At 37.9% G+C, this 22,587-nt stretch overlaps 1 protein-coding gene across 4 annotated transcripts in view; it reads right to left on the bottom strand.

Moving 5' to 3' along the window:
* DIAPH3 (diaphanous related formin 3) overlaps window positions 1-22,587 on the bottom strand; it is a gene marked incomplete at its 5' end in the record, with an annotated part of 567,305 nt that overhangs the window by 110,035 nt on the left and 434,683 nt on the right. For all 4 annotated transcript variants that reach the window (XM_081083267.1, XM_081083268.1, XM_081083269.1 and 1 more), the window contains 2 exons: window positions 17,984-18,043; window positions 18,490-18,585. In XM_081083267.1, the coding sequence (XP_080939393.1) occupies window positions 17,984-18,043; window positions 18,490-18,585 (156 nt within the window). The remainder of the gene's footprint in view (window positions 1-17,983; window positions 18,044-18,489; window positions 18,586-22,587) is intronic.

The raw sequence follows: 22,587 nt of genomic DNA, 5'->3' as shown, positions 1-22,587 counted from the left end.
GGTATAATCATTTTGGAAAACTGTTGGGTGGCATATCTACTAAAACTGAACATATGCAAACCCAATGAAACAACAATTACATTCTAGGTCCTTACCTGACAGAACCAAAAGACATGCATAAGAATCATAAATATTATTTGTAATAGCCCAAGTCTAGAGGCAAAATAAGTACCCACCAACAAAATTTAAAAAAAAAATTGATATATTTACAGAGTGAAATACTAAATAACAATAAGGATGAACTAAAACTTTACACAACAAAATGGATACAAAGTGTATGACTCCATTTTTAAAAAGGACAAGTAAGATTAGCTTATGTTCTCACAGTTAGGACCTGAGGTTATGAATGGGAGGAGCTGGAAGAGGCTTCTGTATTTCTAATACTGTTTTTGGCCTGCATACTGGTTACATAGTTAAATTCATTCTATGAGCATTCATCAAGCCACATACTTAGGAACAGTGTACTTTTCTGGATTTATGTGATTCATCAGTATAAAGTTTACATTTTTTTTAACAATATGTTTTTATTGATTTTAGAGAATAAGGAAGAGACAGAGTGATAGAAACATCAATGATGAGAGAATCACTGATCGGCTACCTCCTACATGACCCTCACTGGGGATGGAACCCACAACCCGAGCATGTGTCCTTGACTAGAATTGAACCCAGGACCCTTTAGTCAGCAGGCTAATGCTCTATCCACTGAGCCAAACCAGCTAGGGCTATAGTTTACTTTTAAAATATGGGAAGAAGCGAAACAAGTATAAGGACAGTTTAAACAAAACAAAACCTTTCGGTACAATACATAGGGTCAAGTAATTTAGTGAAACAGAGAGAGAGCAGCACAATAATTTGTATATTGATAGTCTTTTATTTCCAATTATAAAGTAAAAAGAGTGTTTGGTATCTCTTGAAAAAGAACAGTAACAGTTTTAAAGATGATCTCAGTGCAAAACTGTAAGAGGATTCTAGCTAAGATTAAAGATCTGTTTACTAAAGAAATATGTGACTAATATGAGAAAAAATAGATTACATTTCTTAAAACAGAGGGGCAAGGAAAGTATACCAGGAAGGTATACAAAGCTCAACTGTCTTTAAATAAACATCTTGCAGAGATAAGAATTAATTTCTAGGAAATGTTATCAGTTTCTAAAACACAGTACGTGGAGTTACTAACTTTCCTTCCTTCATTCCATCTATAAAAATAAATGAGTAATATGCTAATTAGACTGGACGTCCTTCTGGATGACCTTCCAGACAAAGCCTGGGCTGAGAGGGAAACCCGGGTCCCGGGTGCCAGAGGGAGGCAGGTGCCAACAACCAGCGGAAGGAAGGCCTACTCTTGCATGAATTTCATGCATTGGGCCTCTAGTTACTTTATATATATTTATTTCTTACCCTGAACAGATCATGTACTTTTATGTTTAGGTGAAGAAAGGGAATGGATATCAGCAAATGAAGAGAAAGAAGGTCAATAGAATGGAGAGTAACAGGCCATGTGGTTTCCAGCAAGTAAACAGAACACAGAGAGATGGGTGTTTAAGAAGTGATGAAGGCCTTGAGGCTTATTGGAGAGGGCTCCGTTGCCAAAGGCTGCAAGTGCAGCCCAGACCCCAGGAGAACCTCCCGGGCAGAGCTTCTCTCTGTCCTGCAAGACTGTCCTGGGTAGCTCTTCATTTATTTTTGCTGCACAGTCACAATAGAGCATCACTGTCATCACATGAGAAGTCTGATGACAGATCACAGTGAATTTTAAAAGGTTGTTTTCTCTACTTTCTCCCCTCCTTTGGCAAATGGGGAAGACTAAGAAGAACATATGAAAACATGCTTTACATCCAGTGATAAAATATACTTTGGATTACAAATAAAACCCTGTTCGTGGTTTACCAAACATCAGTTTAAGAACTCCTCAGGCTAACCACATTAATAAGAAGTAAGTAGTAGAAGATCTGATAAAATTGCCTGAGTTGTGTCTTACATTTGTAGTTTTGAAGTTCTATGGATTTTGAGTGACTGGCTTGTCAGAACAATGCCTGACTGGCATGGTTCAGTGGTTGAGCGTTGAGCCATGAACCAGGAGCTTGTGGTTTGGATTCCTATCAGGGCATATGCCCAGATTGCGGGTTTGATCCCCAGTGTGGGGCGTGCATGAGGCAGCCAATCAATGTTTCTCCCTCGTCATTGATGTTTCTATCTTTCTCTCTCCCCTTCCTCTCTGAAATCAGTAATTTTTTTAAATAAAATAAAATATAAGAAGAGGAGTCTAGCTGGTGTAGCTCTGCGGTTGAGCGTCAAATCAAGCCATGAAACAGGAGCTCATGGTTTGGATTCCTGGTGAGAGCACATGCATAAGATTACAGGCTTGATCCCCTGGTGAGAGCACATGCATGAGATTACAGGCTTGAGGACATGCAGGAGAAAATCAATTTTCTCTCATCATTGATTTTTCTATCCCTCTCTCCCTCTCGTTTCCTCTCTCTGAAATCCATAAAACATATTTTAAAAAATACAAGATGGTATTAACATCTAAACAGTATTTCCTGGTTCATCTTTCAATATGGAAAAGTTGGTAAATAAGGATTTTGTTTTTCTTTGCCTATTACATTAGCACTTTTCTGCTGTATTAAGTACTTAATGGGTAAAGTATTCACATATAATTTAATAAGCCTAATCATCATATTTTACAATAAAAAACAACCTGCCAGAATCTTTTGAGGCTGCTATGATGGAGCAGGAAAGGGTAAATAAAATTGACATATGAAGTAACACGGATACATTGCCATTTTCTTTAGGATATTTCAGTGTTTCTTTATTTCATTATTCCTTTAGCATTTGGAGACAGCTCCTTTGACTAATTAACCAAAAGAGGTTTGACTAATAGAAGGAGATTGCAAGCATAATTAGTTAAATGATAATGTACATAGCACCTAATGATCATTACCATTTATTCTAATATCACTGCTAATAAATGGTGAAAGTATTTAAGCCAAATGCTGTCCTATCACAACAATGTCATCATGGCTAACACTAATAATTTCTAATTTACTTGGGAGTCAATGGGACATTCAGCTTTCTTAATGCATGTCAGTGCTTTCTTCAACCAATTCATAGACCCTTTTACAGTAGAGAAATATTTAATACTTATCTCCTTACCTCAACTACATATAACAAGGGGCCACTGTTCCCCTCCAAGTCACAAATAGTCCACCTATACTAGCTAAGGCCTGGGCTCTCAGAGGCCAGTGTAATGTATTAAGACACTTACTTACAAAAGAGCCACTGATTATAACGTTAATGTTTCAAAAATGCTAATTTCATCCCATTCTCTTGTTTTTCTAAGGATTCAGTTTAGTCATCAACTTCTTATTCAGCACTGAAAGGCTACGTTTCCTCTAAAAGACACACACACACACACACACACACACACACACACACACACAAAAGAGTGGAACTTGATTTTCTCTATTACTCATTTCTGTCATTATTTTCTCTCACATTAAGACTGATAAGGGAAGAAAATACTGATATGTGCTGTAAAATCACTGACCAATATTATTTACAGAACACACAAAACGGTTGGACACATCCACTGTGTTTGAAGAAGCACATCTATTTTCCTGAGCTAGAGGCACTACCATTACTGACTCATTGCCTACCAGTCTTAAGGAAGGCACACTAAAGAGCGTTCAGTTTCTAGATCACATAACAATAAGCTGAGAGCTGAAACAGAGAAGTCCCCTTTAGGTTCATATACAGTATTGAGAGAGAGAAAATGAAAAAAAAATGAAGGTATGGTATTATCAGTATGTTTTAGGAGAGAAGGAGGCAGGTAATGAATGGAACTGACTTCTGGTTCTTTCTTAATAGGGATAAACTAAGCTATTCTTGGAGATATCTTCCTATCATGAGTGCCTGCCTGTTGCCAATTAAACCCTTTAATATTTCTAAACTATAATTTTTTTAAGCTATTGGTACTATCTAATCCTATTTTCATCACTGAAATCTTTTATATTGTTGCAATTATTAATTATGGTGTAATCCACATTTTCTGTTTACTAAGAGTTCCCTTAGTTGATCTGTTTTTCTTTTTTTTCTGTCATCTGATGAATCCTCGTTCAAATTCATATCTAAGACTAAGTTTGTGTGAGTGACTAGGTTTGTTAACTGTGGGCCTCTCTGTGGGATCCAGGCATTTTTGGAGGGTAGGGGTTCCAATTCCAGTATCTGAAGACCTTTTCTCTAAACTGTTCATTACCTTCAGAAGAATATTTTGTGATCTGCTTGGAGTATTAGCTTGGCTCCTATGGTCTAAGGACTAAGTGGTTGGAGGGGGCCAGGAAGGCCTTCCACTGTGTTGACAAAATCCATTTTCAGTGGCACACCTCAGCCCTAGCTGTATTGCCACTCTAGAGCATCACAATTTTTCTAGATGATATACCGCTCCTCTCTGGGTTGGGAAGAGGAAAGGGAAAGCAGCATTATGGTTATAAGTCTGGATTTTAGAGCCACACGGCCAGATGAAGGTCGAACTGCTCCTTTACTACCCCTCTACTTTCAGCTCTGTGCCCCAATCCTTCTGCCTGCTGCTCTTGGGACCTGCTATTCCTCAACCCTCATATGTCCTGTGAGGAGTAACTCAGTCTGTTTCTCATTGGCGTCACATGCTGTAGTGGGTTGAACTGTGTCCCCACAACATGTTGGAATCCTCACCCCTGATTGTTGTGAATGTATTTAGAAATAGGATCTTTGCAAATGTAACCAAGTTAAGATGGGGGACACACTAGAATAGGGTGAGCCCTAACCAAATGACTGGTGTACCCATAAGAAGGTCAAGAGGAGAGACACAGACAGCAGCCTCCTGATCACCACACCCTCTGTCTGAGAAACAGCAGCTGTGTGTGAAGCCTCGCCCAACTAGTCAGAGCAGCCACCACAGTGGTGAACAGCACCCACCACAGGAGCTGATGCCAACTGAGGAGCAGCTGCTACCACAACCGCCCGAGGAGTAACCACAGCCCGAGGAGCCACTGCCACCCAGGGAGCAGCCACTGAACGAAACAAGATCTAGATATGTCGGTGAGATCAAACATGGGTAGACAAAAAAACCCCCAAAGGAAAGAAAAAGGAAGACTTGCCAGAAAAGCAGCTAAGTGAAACCGAGGCATGCAGCTTGACAGAAAAAGAATACAGATTCAGGGTCATAGAATGCATAAACCGGATGGAGGAAAAAATCAACAACTTATGCAAGAAGCAAGAAGAAACAGATGAAAAAAATCAATAAATTATGTAAGAACCAAGAAGAAATGAAGAGTGACATAGCTGCAATAAAAAACACCATGAAAGTTTCAACAGTAGACTAGGAGAAGCGGAGGACTGAATTAGCGAATTAGAAGACAGGGAAGTAAAACACACCCAAACTGAACTGCAGTTGGAGAAAAAAATTAAAAGACAGGAGGAGAGCCTAAGGGAGCTATGGGACAACATGAAACAAAACAACATATGAATAATAGGAGTGCCAGAACAACAGAAAGAGGAACAAGACTTAAAAACTTATATGAAGAAATAATATCAGAAAACTTCCCTGAGGTGGGGAAGAAAAAAGTCACAAAAGCACAGAGAGTCCCAAACAAGGTGAACCTGAAAAGACCCACACCAAGACACATCATAATTACCATGGCAAATGTTCAGGACAAAGAGAGAATCTTAAAGGCTACAAGAGAGAGAAGGAAAGTTACATACAAGGGATCTCCCATTAGATTAACAAATGATTTCTCAACAGAAACACATCAGGCAAGAAAAGAATGAACGGAAATTTACAAAGTGATGCAAAGCAAAGGACTGAATACAAGAATACTCTATCCAGCCAGGCTATCATTCAAAATTGAAGGGGAAATAAGAAGCTTCACAGACAAAAAAAGGCTAAGGGAGTTTATCACCACCAAGCCAGCAATGCAAGAAATGCTAAAGGGACTGGTGTAAAAGGAAGAAATAAAAAGCTCAGAAAGAAAACAGCCACACAAAAAAAGAAATGGCTACAAACAAGTACCTTTCAATAATAACTTTAAATGTAAATGGACTAAATGCTCCAACCAAAAGAAATCGAGTGGCTGAATGGATAAAAAAACATGACCCATACATTTGCTGTCTACAAGAGACCCACCTCAGAAGAAGGGACTCACACAGACTGAAAGTGAAGGGATGGAAAAATATCTTTCAGGCAAATGGAAAGGAAAAGAAAGCTGGGTAGCAATACTTATATCGAACAAAATAGACCTCAAAGTGAAGGCCATAACAAGAAATAAGGAAGGCCACTTCATAATACTAAAGGGATCAATACAACAAGAAGATATAACCCTGGTAAACATATATGCACCCAATGCAGGAGCACCCACATACATAAAAAACCTCCTGGAAGATATCAAAGGAGAGATGGACAACAATAGAATCATAGTAGGGGACTTTAATACACCACTGACATCACTGGATAAGTCTTCTAGACAAACAATCAGCAAAGAAACAGCAATCCTAAATGACTCACTAGATCAGATGGACTTAATAGACATCTTCAGAATACTTCACCCCAAAGCTGCGGAATATTACATTCTACTCAAGTGCTCATGGGACAGATTCAAAAATAGACCATATATTGGGTCACAAGCAAAGTCTCCCCAAATTCAAGATGATTGAAATCATAAAAAGCATCTTCGCAAACCACGATGGCATAATATTAGAAATAAACTACAATAAAAACAACCCAAAATACTCAAACACTTGGAAGCTGAATAGTATGTTATTAAATATTGATTGGGTTACCAATGAGATCAAAGAAGAAATTAAAAACATCCTAGAAACTACTGACAATGAAAACAGAACAATACAAAACCTATGGGACACAATGAAAATAGTCCTGAGAGGGAAGTTTATAGCTCTACAGGCCTATCTCAAAAAACAAGAAAAAATGGTAGTAAATCATCTAACTCTACAACTCAAAGAATTAGAAAGACAGCAACAAGAAAACCCCAGAGTGAGCAGAAGGAAGGAGATAATAAAGATTAGAGCAGAAATAAATGACATAGAGACCAAAAAAACAATACAGAAAATCAATGAAACAAAGAGCTGGTTCTTTGAAAGGATAAACAAGATTGACAGACCTCTAGCCAGACTCACCAAGAAGCAAAGAGAGAGGACCCAAATACACAAAATCAGAAACGATAGAGGCGAAATAACAACAGACCCCACAGAAATACAAATGATTGTTAAAAAATACTATGGACAGCTCTACTCCAGCAAACTAGACAACCTGGAGGAAATGGACAAATTCCTAGAAAAATACAACATTCCAGCACTCCATCAGGAAGAATCTAAAAATCTCAATAGGCCAATAACTATGGAAGAAATTGAAGCAGTCATCAAAAAGGTTCCAGCAAACAAAAGCCCAGGACCAGACGGCTTCACAGGAGAGTTTTACCAAACATTCAAGGAAGAACTAAAACCTATCCTCCTCAGACTACTACAAAAAATTCAAGAGGAAGGAACACTTCCAAGCTCATTCTATGAAGCCAGCATCACCCTAATACCAAAACCAGGTAAAGACAACACAATGAAAGAGAATTACAGGCCAACATCCCTCATGAACATAGATGCCAAAATCCTCAACAAAATCTTAGCAAATCGGATCCAGCAGTACATCAGAAAGATCATACACCATGACCAAGTAGGATTTATCCCAGGGATGCAAGGATGGTACAATATCCGTAAATCAATAAACGTGATACATCCACATAAACAAATTGAAAGAAAAAAACCACATGGTCATATCAATTGATGCAGAAAAAGCATTTGACAAAATCCAACACCCGTTTTTGATAAAAACTCTCAGCAAGGTGGGAATAGAAGGATCATACCTCAACATAATAAAAGCCATATATGACAAGCCCACAGCCAACATCATACTCAATGGACAAAAACTAACACCATTTCCCCTAAGAACAGGAACAAGACAGGGATGCCCACTCTCACCACTCCTGTTCAACATAGTACTGAAAGTGTTAGCCATTGCAATTAGACAAGAAGAAGAAATAAAAGGCATCCAAATTGGAAAAGAAGAAGTAAAACTGTCCTTTTTTGCAGATGACATGATATTATACATACAAAACCCTAAAGACTCCATCAAAAAACTATTAGACTTAATACATGAACTTGGCAATGTAGCAGGATACAAAATTAACCCCAAGAAATCTAAGGCATTTCTATACACCAATAGTGAACTTTCAAAAAGAGAGACTAAAAAAACAATCCCATTTACCATTGCACCAAAAAAATTAAGCTACCTAGGAATAAACTTAACTAAAGAGGTAAAAGACCTCTACTCAGAAAACTACAGGACATTGAAAAAAGAGATAGAGGAAGACATAAACAGATGGAAGAACATACCGTGTTCATGGATTGGTAGAATCAACATCATTAAAATGTCCATATTACCCAAAGCAATCTATAAATTCAACGCACTTCCCATTAAAATACCGACGGCATATTTCACAGGCCTAGAACAAACTCTCAAAAAATTCATCTGGAATAAAAAAAGACCCCGAATAGCTGCAGCGATCCTGAGAAAGAACAAAATAGGTGGGATCTCAATACCAGATATCAAACTGTATTACAAAGCCACTGTTATCAAAACTGCCTGGTACTGGCACAAGAACACAAATATAGATCAGTGGAACAGAATAGAGAGCCCAGAAATCGGCCCGAACCAATATGCTCAATTAATACTTGACAAAGGAGGCAAGAACATACAGTGGAGTCAAGATAGTCTCTTCAATAAATGGTGTTGGGAAAATTGGACAGATACATGCAAGAAAATGAAACTAGACCACCAACTTACAACATACACAAAAATAAACTCAAAATGGATAAAGGACTTAAATGTACGACGGGGAACCATAAAAAAACTAGAAGAATCCAAAGGCAACAAAATCTCAGACATATGCCGAAGCAATTTCTTCACCGATACAGCTCCTAGGGCACTTGAAACTAAAGAGAAAATGAACAAATGGGACTTCATCAAAATAAAAAGCTTCTGCACAGCAAAAGAAACCATCAACAAAACAACAAGAAAGCCCACTGTGTGGGAAAACATATTTGCCAATGTCATATCTGATAAAGGCCTAATCTCCAAAATTTATAGGGAACTCATACAACTTAACAAAAGGAAGATAAACAATCCAATAACAAATGGGCAAAGGATCTAAATAGACACCTTTCAAAAGAGGACATTCAGAAAGCAAAGAGACATATGAAAACATGCTCAAGTCACTAATCATCCAAGAGATGCAAATCAAAACAAAATGAGGTACCATCTCACACCTGTCAGACTGGCTATCATCAACAAATCAACAAACGACAAGTGCTGGAGAGGATGTGGAGAAAAAGGAACACTTGTGCACTGCTGGTGGGAATGCAGACTGGTGCAGCCACTATGGAAGACAGTATGGAGTTTCCTCAAAAAACTACAAATGGAACTCCCATTTGACCCTGTGATCCCACTTCTAGGAATATATCCCAAGAAACCAGAAACACCAATCAGAAAGGATATATGCACCCATCTGTTCATAGCAGCAAAATTCACCACAGCTAAGATCTGGAAACAGCCTAAGTGCCCATCAGTAGATGAATGGATTAGAAAACTGTGGTACATCTACAAGATGGAATACTATGCTGCTGTAAAAAAGAAGGAACTCTTACCATTTGCAACGGCATGGATGGAACTGGAGAGCATTATGCTAAGTGAAATGAGCCAGTCAATGAAGGAAAAATACCACATGATCTCACTCATTCATGGATAATAAAGACTATTATAAACTTATGAACAAAAATAGATACCTAGGCAGAGCTGCCTCAAACAGATTGTCAAACTTCAGCGGGAAGGCCGGGGAGAGGAGTGGGGCAGAAGCGGGGGATAAGAGATCAACCAAAGGACTTATATGCATGCATATAAGCATAACCAATGAACATAAGACACTGGGGGGTAGGGGAGGCCAGGGGATTGTCAAGGGCGGGGGAAAAAAGGAGACATATGTAATACTCTTCGTAATACCTTAAGCAATAAAACAATTAAAAAAAAAAAAGAGGAGAGACACAAGGAAGAATGCCATGTGCAGCTGCAAGTCAGGGAACAGCACGGTCCAGGGGCCACTGGGAGACAGGAAAAAGGGACAGACTCTCCCACCAGGAAAGAACTGACCCTGTCAACACCTTGATTTCAGATGTCTGGTCCCCAGAACTGCGAGGAATATTTTTCTGTTGTTTAAGGCCCCTAGTTTGTGGTGGCCTGTTATGGAAATGAATTCACCTGCACTCCAGTTTTCTCCTTCCTGCATCACCTTCTCTATTCTGTCTTTATAGAGTTAAAGATGTCCCAGGTTAAAGATGTCTTGATTTCATAGAAGTTGAAATTGGTCTTTGTTACTCCTCTTTTGGGCTTTGTGGTAAAAAGGGGATAAAAATCTTTATTATTATATTTTAAAACCAAAAATATCTATCGTATTTTAATTTTTCATATTTTTCTATTCTAAATTAGTTCATGCCACTTAATGCACTTTAAGTGCAGTTTACAGAACATTCAACATAAGAAAATCAATTTTAACCTCTGTCATTACCGCACCCATTCTGCCCACCACTGTGACTTTGTTGGAGAATTTATATTAATTTTCTATTGACAAACGCACCATGGAAGGATGGTAGAAAAGAAAAAAGAATGAGGAAAAACTAACATATATTGAATTTATTGAATATCTACTCAATTCTAGGTATTTTAGTAGCATACTCTTACATATTTTCATTTAATCTTACAAATAGTCTATGAAGCACATAGTGTAATTTCTTTTACTACAGCTGAGGAAAAGGAAATTCAAAGGTGAAATAACTTGCTAGGGTCACCCTATTAGTAAGTCAAGAAGTCAAACCAAGTGAAAAAGCAAGAAGTGACTCCACACTGTTTTCAAGGTCAGACTGCTTGGCCAGATCACTCAAGGTTACTATCAGCAGGATTCAAGCATCTGGCTAGTCATAGGCTTTCTTTCACAAATTGCCAGTGAATAAGTACTACTGATGGTGTTTTTAATGTAACTATTATGTGCCAGTCAGGCACTCTGCAAAAATTTTTTAATACTGACAACAACCTTAAAAAATAGTTTCTGTATCTGTGGCTACTCCAAACTGACCTTTAGTGAGGGCAAATAAAGTAAAAATATAAAAATAAATCTAATGGCACCTTGAAAATACTGAGGTTAGCACCAAGTGTTGTTTTATGGAAAAAGATCTGTCACCTGATATAGTTGGCACACACTGGGAAAAACACCAGCCACATCAGGGTCACCTACCCTTCCTTCCATGCGTTTTCCTCGCCTGTAACACACTCATTGCTCAAACAAGGTGTGCCAACAGAGGACCTACTGTTACCCTGATTAACTACTATACTATTTTAAAACATGAAATAGCCTCTAAAAATGGGCTGACTCTGCTTGGTGGGTGCTCTACAGCTCACTCTGTCTGCCTTCTGCCAAACTGAGCACTATGGCTACATTTGGACATGAATTTTGGTATCTGTGCTAGTGGGAAGCCAACTGCCCTTTGTCGCAGAATCTAGGAAGCAACTCAAGACTTTTACTTTATTTGCCCTCTACAAGCAAAGGGAGAAATTTAGAATGAGACAAAAATTTTAAAAGATCATAATAATTAGTTCACTATAGAACAAGAGACATATTAATCGTAACAACTACTTCAGGGAGATGGAGGATATTACTTTCCTTACATAATAGTTCTTTATCTCCTTTTCACTCAATTTGGTCCCAGTCTTCAGCATAGATTTGTGAATGCTCATTAAATAAAAGGCATTTGCTATTTCTTGCATAAATATCCTTTTAAAACAACTTGAAGTCCTCACTACTTGAGAATTTTCTAACCTGTTCATGCTTAAGAGTCTGTATGATAATGTGACTGAGCCAAAAGGTTGTCCTGACCTGAGTATAAATTAGCCAGGCCTTTCCCTTCTACCCACAAGGCATCATTACCTAGGCAGGAGCCCCGCTGAGTGCTTTATTCCTTTTGCTTGACTACACAGTAAATAGGAGAGACTGATGTTTGAATAAAATGTAAAATCAACCAAACTGCTTTACATTCCTGGCCCAGAAAAGTCTCCTTAAAAATATTTAAGTCTTTTGACAGTTACAGGTAGCATTTGATTCTGCTCGAAAGCCCAAATGTAAGGGTGCCAAAAATAATTAGTGTTTTAATAACTCTCTTTCTTAGGTTACTTGGCAGGCACAAGTTTATCAGAAAGAGAACAAAAAAAAATATTCTCAAAAAAATAAGCCAATGACTCATAGTAAAAATTATCATATAATTTTACTATATTATTCCTATGCTCTGTCTACTTTAAAATAGGATACAGTTTAAAGAAATGGCAATGGTGGTTGTCAAAATTTACTACTTTGATAGATAAGGTTTTTCTAGCCAAGAACTGGATTCACATTGTGGTCACTGTTTTCAAAGAAGCCTTAAGGCAGACATGATTGAAAACCTTACAAATTTCATAATTCTGCCTTAAGACAAATTCTTGCTGTTTGGGGAAAAGGTAGGTCAAGAAATAAGGGAACCACAACTGAGTGGTTTAAGGAAGGGAGGGTTATGTGTGAAGTTTTGATACATCAACAACAAAGCCTTTTTTGTGTGCCTCTCAGAGTCATTTTGTGAAGAAATAAGCTAATTCAAAAATATCTAACTAGCTTCACATTTAATTCTGACTTCAAATCTTAGAGTGGCAGAGCAGCTGTGCCTGGAAGCAATACAATCTCATTTCTATAAAAATCTCTCAAAGCTCCATATATAAGTGGGAGAGTAAAAATAGATAATCAGATCCAAATTAAGGCTATTAAGAATTGATTTAATGTAAAGATAATAGAGCAAGATTTTGTTTAGGTTATGGATATTCACTAAAAATGTGTAATACTTGTTTGCCTAAAATTTTGATTATGTTTTATCTTATTTTGTTGCAGTTAAACAGTTTTATCATTAGGGATTTTAATTGCATATGGTTTATAGATTTTTTTTTCTGATTACTCTATATCCATCTCACTGAGAAAAAATATTCCACTGTACTACTTAATATAAAGAAACCATCTAACAAGGATGTAATCAGATTCAGGGAGAAGCAGCATGAGGTGAGACATCTTTGTCACAGATGTTTGCAGTCTATCTAGCGCACAGGCGAAGAGATGTCCTGAAGAGAGTAGAAGAGAGGAACACTAGTCACTCAGTGGTATACCACTGAGTTGTACAGAGAAAGAAAGAAACAAACAACAGAAGAAAAAGAATGAGGAAAATCAATTCCTTGAAAGTCTTCTTTCAACCATAATGTAGGCTCCATTATTATATAATCTCCCTCCATTTCTTCATCATTTTCTGCCTCTCACTCACTTCGCCATTCACCTGGGTTCAATCCTAAGGTTTTAGCCCTTGGTTTACCATTCTCTAAGTCTGAATATTTTCCTTTAGATAACTCATTTGCTTATGCAGCCTTAGCAACTCTCTGTGAGGGTCTCAGCCCAGAGCTCTAGACCTGGCTCCTTCCTCAATCCCTAAAACACTCTTTGGCTCTTTCCTAATCCCCTGCAGCCAACCCATGTCAGCATCAAGGTACCTATAGTCTTTTCAGGTCTTTCCTCTCAGAAGGTTGTCACTTCAGTTCCATACAAACTGCTCAGACCTGCCATTTTCTTTTTTGTTTCTTAAGATGTTTTATTGATTTTTAGAGAGACAGGAAGGGAGAGGAGGAGGAAGAAGAGGAGGAGGAGGGAGAGGAGGAGGAGGAAACAGAGAGAAATGCATTAATACTTAGATTATCTTGACTTAAAAGGAAATTTTATTATTTTCTACAGACTATAGAAAAATCTTTAAGTCTGGAATGCACTGTATTGAGTAAAGAAATGAGATAATGCCCTGTACTCATTAACAGATTGCTTTCTTTTATTTACTGTTGTTAAACGTTACTTAAACAACAAGGGGAAAAACTTAACTCATAAGTAACCCTCCATTTCTCAGGAGTGAATAATCCAATCAAGATTAAACCACACCTTCCACATTTGATCTAACAACCTTTTGAAGCCTAGACCGGTGATGATCAAGGACCTCCTTCAGATACCATTTTAGGGAGATGAGAGGGATTAATTGTGTTCACAGCCTAAGCTTCAGTAATTGCATATTAATCCCAAGTATTTGGGTAATACTGAGAGATCTGATTTTGCTCAATATACATTAATTGTCCAATTCAAGCCTAAACCTAAAAATGACTGTTCATTCAGAACATTTTTACTAAACATCCATGTATCAGGCATTAACCCAGCTAAGTACTGGGGTCACAGCAGTAGACCAGACAGACACCCTCCTTCATTGCCTTGCATGCTCCCTGAAGGAGCTCATGAGCAATGTGACAGACATTGAATAAGAACATTTTTAGGGAAATGAGTATTATAAAATGGGAAAGATTAGGGTGCTAATATGAGTATTGTTATTATGTTATCTAATAATCTGTGAGAATAAGAGCAAATGGCCCTGTAAAGGAAAAGACCTCTTGAGAAAGTACGTACGTGTGGCTGCTTTCTTGGCTCACCCTTGTCCTCGGGTTTTTTGGCCTTATTTCTACTCATTTCTCAATACTCAGCTTGGATTTCAGATCCTTCTAGAAGCCAGGTCTAGATTGGTCTTTCAGACTTCTTGATACTCGCCCACACTCTGTGTGTTACCCCTAACTCAGCATTAAGCAAATATACAGCAAATATACAGGTATGAGAATTATTACTTATCTATTTTCCCACTGGATGGTGAATTCTTAGATGGTATCTCTATATCTTAAATGGCTAGCAAGTGTTTAATAAATTTGCTAAGTTATTGAATGAAGATTTAGCAAGGAAAAATACCAAACACTTAATTTCTGTCCAGACATTAACAGGTAAAACACAAGATAAAACAAGTAAAGGCTTTAACCATAGTATTTTTGCTAGAGGTTTGGATCACAGCACAAGGGCTGGGTTACTCGTGTGTGTATTCTGTGCTTTTGAAGTTGGCAGAAGTTAGAATGCTTGAGGCCATCTTTTGTGTGTGTGTGTGTGTGTGTGTGTGTATCTATATATGTGTGTGTGTGTATGTATATATATGTGTATATATATATATATGTATATATATAATGTAAATCATCTATGATCTTTCTAACAGAGTATGCATTTATTTTAATTAATATAGATGCTTGGATATAGAGTTTATTGAAGGAATAAAAAGTGTTTACAATTCCAGGAGGTGGTACTCTTTGCCTCTTCCAGCCTCAGATGAGGAAAAGAGTACTACCTACTGGTTCAATCTGGGAATAAGAGACTAGACATACCAGAGGCCGGAAACCTCAGAGAGGTTTATCAATAGTTCAACCTTATATCGTGAGAAAAAAAATGTACAACTATGCATCGGCTCAAGGATGGGAACAACAGGTATGGATTCAAAAGCTGCATTCAGAGCACACCATGGCAGAGAGATTAAGAACCAGACAGTCCCAGGGCCGAAATGTGACTGCAGGACCTTAAGCAAACTGTCAGACCTGTTTAATCCTTGGTTATTTTCAACTATAAAATGGAGACTAAAGTAGTGACTATTTGATAGGAGTACTGAAAAGCTTAAATGGGATGTGTATAAACATTCAACATAGTGCTTGGCATGTAATAACCCTGCAGAAAATTTTATAATCTTTTAATAACAGTTTACAACATACTATCAACTACTATATATTTGTAGAAAGTATAAGTCTCAGACACTACTTTTGTTTAAGTATATGAAAACAAATTAAAAAGTAAAAGGGGTTATGTGTTACATTTTAATCACATTGTTCAGTTTTCAATGAAAATATGTAATTTTTAGAAATAGATTACAAATAGGCTTGAAATTTCATCTTTTTGTAAAAATAATCATGATCCTTGTTGCAATAGTCCTTACCATATTCTTCATTTTTCAACATCCAGTCTAATAAATGTATCTTTATACATACTGTTCTTAAAGATTAATTTGGTAATTTGGATTTGTTCTCACTTGCTTAAAATGTGAAGCAAAAACACAGCAGAAATATAAATAAAAAATTAAGTTTCAAAAACATGTCAACCCACTACATTTATATTACAACAGAGAATTTGATATTTGTGCTATATCTCCTTTGGCTGGCTCTATAACCTACTAGCTTAATTATCACAATAGCCTTAGGACTTCAGAAAGTACATATCAGGTTTAGTAAAGACGAAAATGCAATGCTCATTTGCTTTTACAAAATGGATTGAAACATCACAATTTATATTTACAGGAGCCTGGACACTTTCCTAGCATGACAGTCACAGAAGAACTGGGTCCCTGAGGCCAGTGCACAAATTTATCTTAAATAACTTCCCCCTACATTACACCTAAAATACTTATTTAAAATTAAGCATTGGCAGGGGTTCAAATACGCCATTATAATCTTATCATGACCACTGTGTTGCCTATTGTGCTTTAATGACTTACAATGTGGGCTGCATTGTTTATTTTACTACTAATAAAAAATAACCAAAGTATCTATATATAATCAAAAGAGAAATGCGGTGGAAATCAGAACTGTATCATGGCCATAGTTGTGTCAATAACTAGCTGTATAGTTTTGAGAAGTTTTTAGCCTGAGTTTCCATGTATTCATCTAGGAAACACATTATCTATGAGGTCCAGGGAAACACTGTCCTCTACACTGTTTGCCATTATTTCGAATGTCACAATAACTCCAAACCGTAAACCCCAATTAGGAATTAATGATCCACAACAAATTTATCTGATTTCTTACAATTCTTTTTTACTATTAGAGCAGGAGAAGGCAAAACAACAAAAACTTACTGTTGAAAAATGTCAAAAGATCTATGTAAAATTTTGCTGCAGGGTTTCACCTTTCTTCTTCTTTATTAAGCAACTATTATATATACTTTACCTTGAGCAGTAGGGATCTATACAGCTATTAAGAGATCATTATAACCATGTCTTTTACTACTTACCTCATAATTATATCAGACTCTCTTAAAAATTTGACACGTTTCTCTACTCATGCATTACACATTAGTGCTAAAACGTAACTACTTAACTCATCTGCACCCCAAAGCACCCTTGAATGCAATATGTCAAGTATTTTTCCATTTATAAATCTGGTGAAGTTGGTGACACTCTCACCCTGAGGAAATGGCAATCACAATGGGTGAATTACGTTTTGACTAAGGAAGGTCAGCAGAACCCCATAATACATAACAGTGAGAAAAAGGGAAATAAAGAAAATAAAATCCAATCAACACAAACCGGCACCTTGAGATTGGTGTGCAGTAGTTGGGTAGAGATTTCTGAAAGAATTCAATCTCATAAATACGAGACTAAGTTAACTCACTTTCTTTTCAGTGATTCTAGCACATCCATCCATAATAATATCACATGAAGTTCATCTGCATTAATTATTTTTGTCAAAATGCTGGTCATAGTATTTCAAACTCTACTGGCAAATGTCATAGAGTAAAATAGGTAACAATTCAACATTTCAAATTGCATCTCCATGTAAAGTAAACCCACTACTCAAAATAGTATTACGAAAGCACAATGCTTTTGAAAGAATACACTGGACAACACTGATCAGAAATGTGTGAGGTAATTTCAAATAATAAAAAAATTCACTCAAGACCTGAAAGAAGAACTCTAGACCCTAGCTCAGGCAACCCTGTCAGACGGCAGAATCTGAGTATACAATCTATAACAAATGTGTAGATCCACTCGTTTTTACTATTATAGTTATATTGAAACTTGAGAACTTCACAGCAGTCTACTGAAATCACAGATCAATGGGATAAAAGCGGATAAGAAGAATGTGCAATTTATGAATACTGTTTATTACCATGGTTACAAACTTTCAGAACAGGCCTCTGAGACATGGGACTGAGACTCTGCCGAATATCTGTTAAAACAAAAATATAAAAGAAGTTTAATATAGAGGTCTGTTCATCTCAAGAAGTGTAACAGTATATTTTCCAAGTTTAAGTATATCTAGAAGCAAAGCAATAATGTTATGACTTTTACTTCGCATTTAATTATACTACTGTGAACTCCACTGGGATGAAGTACATATGGTTCTTCAGCTGAGACTTGTCACACTAATCAGGATTTCCTAGGTTCAGTGCATTGATTTGTAATGTGCTACTGACACCGGCCAACTGGAATGCTTTTCTCTCTGACATTTGTCATCGCAAGGGAAGGATTAAGAAAACTTATGAAACTTCTGAGGAGTGGTTGCCCACGGCACTACATTCTTGACACATGGCTTTAAAAGAATTAAAAAATATAAAAGGGTTGTTCTTTGTGGTAGTTCCCTAGAAAGTAACATGAAACAAGAATAACGTTCACCTTTTGGCTTCGATGTCCTTTTTCTTCGATCGCGGAAGGCAGCCCCCGACTGCAAGGCCTCCAGCAGACTATCCATCACTCCTGTCTCATCACCCTCTGTGAGAAGAGATGCAGGGGTTACCATAGCAATGTCAAGCATACACAGAAACCGTGATGGTGATGGTAGGGGAAATAAGATCAGATGTTAGGACTAAGCCAGAAATTTCAAAATATGATAGGACTTTACCTCTCTCATAAATCTAACAGCTTTTAATGAAATCTGTCTCATTAGTGCCTGTGCTACTGTCCACCACAGAGGACTGAGTCCCATTGATTCACTTCGGAGCACTGCTTTTATAGGCCAGTGGCATGATAACTTCAAAGAGAATGTGGTTCTCATCATATCTGTGTCTTGGGTTAGGATAAATAACATTTTCCTTGTAGAAATGGGTTATTTTCAAAGCATCAGCTTTAGTTCTAAAATCGACCAGGTGTGGGAGTGCTTTTGTTGGTGTTATTTATATTCTTTGTCTAAACCTATTGCACAAAATTGTATTTCCATGCTAACTTTTGAGAACATGATTCCAACAACTGATTGTTAATATCAGAGGATAATCATCCTCTAACTTTAGTGACATACAGCAATCACTATATATTTTTACATAATGTATGGAAAGTCTGTCTTCTATAATAAAAAACAAATGGAGGATTTCAAAATCTAAAGGACTGAACCACATTATGATTAGTTTAAGTTGATATTCTGTATATGATTAATGATGGAATCGTAGGGCCATTTCTCTCTATTAATATCAAATTTTCTTGAAACCATAGCTACTTCTAGTTGTCCATGTTAAATATTATTTAAAGAAAGCAGAAAAAAAACTTCAACAATACTACTTGCCCAACTGAAATACCAATTCTTTTGGTGCCTTAGAGTTTACTAGCAAGCATTTTCTGTAAATTTGTATGGCTGGTACATAGTTAAGTCTAAAGCAGGGATCCTCAAACTACGGCCCGCGGGCCACATGCAAATACAAATATTGTATTTGTTCCCGTTTTGTTTTTTTACTTCAAAATAAGATATGTGCAGTGTGCGTAGGAATTTGTTCATAGTTTTTTAAAAAACTATAGTCTGGCCCTCCAACGGTCTGAGGGGCAGTGAACTGGCCCCCTGTTTAAAAAGTTTGAGGACCCCTGGTCTAATGTAATAGAAAACTATTTTTCTCTGGAATTTTTATTTCTTTTCTTTTCTTTTTTTTCTTTTTTTGAGATGCTATCTCTTGATAGAGGATAGGTGAGATGACAAATGAATACAGAATACAAATAAAACACAATTTACAAACAGATATATAAATGTGCATCAACCGCTTTTCCATCTGGTTCTAATTTATATTCTTAGAAAAGTACTAAACCTTGTAGGTGTAATAAAAAGTGGGTGATAAATAGAGCATTTGGAGATTATTAATTTACATGTGATTTTAATTCTCAAGAGGCTTTATGGCTATTTTAATTAAAACACATTAAATAGTTCAGACACTTCAATTAGTAACTACCTACCTATTTTTTAATATTTATACTCAAACTCAAGTATATTTTTCCTAGGAAGAACTATAGGTAATGCCAACTATTTAAGGTTTTGAATATATTTCATTAGTAAAAGGAAACATTTTAAAAATCTAAAAAGCAAACATGTGATAAATGGCATGCATTTTAAGGGAAAAAAGAACTACAAAGAAAATGTGAATTTTCCTTAGTAAGTTTGCTATTGGTAGTGGCATTGATATAGTCATTCTGAAATTCTTCTGTGTATATGGTAAGATGGAACAGATGGGTAAAAATGTTGGTGGCAACAGGGGTGCTCACTGAGGGAAAGGGAACTCAAACATAAAATGGTAGAAGGAGAGGAAGAGCTATGAAGTGATGGATTAGACTTAAATGTACCATATATGCTCAAGGTTTTAAAAAATAGTTTTCCTCACTTTGTGGTCCCAAAGAGCCCAAAAGTAATGATAATGCATAAGCAATGTGCACACCTACCCCTTGGAACTTGGTGTCTAAGTTTCATTACTCGCTAACAGGAACCACAATACTAAGGAAAATGACTGATTTTAGGGCTGAGAAGAAGATATTGTGAAATGAGTCAGGAACATACTGTTCTGCCAGAAAACAAGTGCTTAAGGACAGATGGGCATGTGCCAAAGGGCAGAGGAGCCATTCAGAATTAGATAAATAAAGGACACTGTGAGCACTGGATAAGTAATAATGGACTATTACACACTGGAAAGAAGAACAGAAGCATGCATCTATATTGATACTAAAATAATAAAAATAAACGTGGAGCAAGAGAAAACTCTCCTTTAAAGAAGACTGGGCACTAGTAGATGTCAAAGATATAAAGACGGCTGAGCTCCATTAATACAAGGGAGACAGATATGAGCAAAATAGGAAAACCACCACATTACAGCTCACAGTAAAAACAGATTCTGCCAGAAATCATCAATGGTTACAAAAACCAATCTTGCCCAGCAGGTGTGGCTCAGCAGTTGAGCATCAATCCTGGAACCAAGAGGTCACCAGCTCAATTCCAGGTCACTCAATCCCCAGTAGGGGGCATGGAGGAGGCAGCCGATGGATGATGTTTCTCTCATTCTATCTCTCTAGCCTTCTCCCTCTCTCTCTCTCTCTCTAAAAATCAATAAAGGAAAAAATTTAAAACAACAACAACAAAACCCCAATCTCTATAAGGCTGAGGGGGAATAGGACATGGAGAAATCTGGCAGATATCACCTTACCCAAATAATCAACTCTGACATCACAACAATGGTATATGCTGACAACTGCCTTCTGAAGTGATGCATGGAGGCAGACACCACATAACATATGTAATAGTGTGCACAACTGTACTTAACCTGAATCTAAATGGGAAGAAACAATCAGACAAATCCTGAGTGAGAAACATTCTGTGAAATACCTGACCTAGGCTCTTTTATTTTTTAACATTTTCATTTACTTATTTTTTCAATTACAGCATACTTTCAGCATTATTTTGTATTGGTTTCAAACATACAGCATAGTGGTTAGAACACTTTACAAAATGTTCCCCTCAATATTTCCGATACCATCCTGGCAACATACATAGTTATAACAACACTAGAAGCCCGGTGCACAAAATTATGCACTGGGGATGGGGGGGAAGAGTACAGGACCCCTCGGGGGATATCCAACTGAGAACTTAGTCCCGCTACCTGCCACCACCACTGCGCTCACCAGCCGTGAGCCTGGCTTCTGGCTGAGTGGTGCTCCCCCTATGGGAGTGCACTGACCACCAGGGGGCAGCTCCTGCATTGAGCGTCTGCTCCCTGGTGGTCAGTGCACACCATAATGACTGGCTATTCTGGTTGTTCTGCTGTAATGGTTGCTTAGGCTTTTATTATACAGACTAGAGGCCCGGTGCACAAAAATTTGTGCACTGGCGGGGGAGGAGGGGTGTCCCTCAGCCACACTTGTGCCCTCTCACAGTCTGGGACCCCCTCAGGAGATAACCACCTGCTGGCTTAGGCCCGCTTCCCGGGTGGCAGATGGCAGGCCCAATCCCTCGGTGCCTGCCCCGCCTCCCCGGGTTGCGCACAAGGCAGGGCCGATCCGGGGGTTGGGGTGCCGCCCCGGGTCGGGTTGCACATGGGACGCCCTGGGTGGGTCACATACAGGATGCCTGGGTGGGCCAGCCGATAGCTGCTGCCCCGCCCGGCCGCCCTGGGTCAGGTCGCACATGGATCGCCCAGGTGGGCTGGCGGATCGCTGCTGCCCTGCCTGGCCGCCCCGGGTTGGGTCGTAAACGGACGCCCGCTGCCCTGGGTCACAGATAGCAGGTCCAGATGGTGGCGGGGCAGGCAGGATGGCACTGTCCCGCCCTGCCTGCAGTATGCAAATTAGCCGCCATCTTTGTGGGCGGTTAATTTGCATATCGTGATGATTAGCCAATGGCAGGGGTAGCGAAGGTATGGTCAATTACCATGTTTGTCTATTATTAGATAGGATTAGTGGCCCAGTGCACAAAATTCGTGCACATTAAAGGGGAATTAATTAGAGGAATTATTTTAATATTGCTATTTGCCCTTT

This window comes from Myotis nattereri (assembly GCF_964212035.1).
Source record: "Myotis nattereri genome assembly, chromosome: 2".
Lineage (NCBI taxonomy): Eukaryota > Metazoa > Chordata > Mammalia > Chiroptera > Vespertilionidae > Myotis > Myotis nattereri.
Note: the sequence above shows the minus strand (reverse complement) of the source record. Positions and strands in the feature narration are given on the sequence as shown.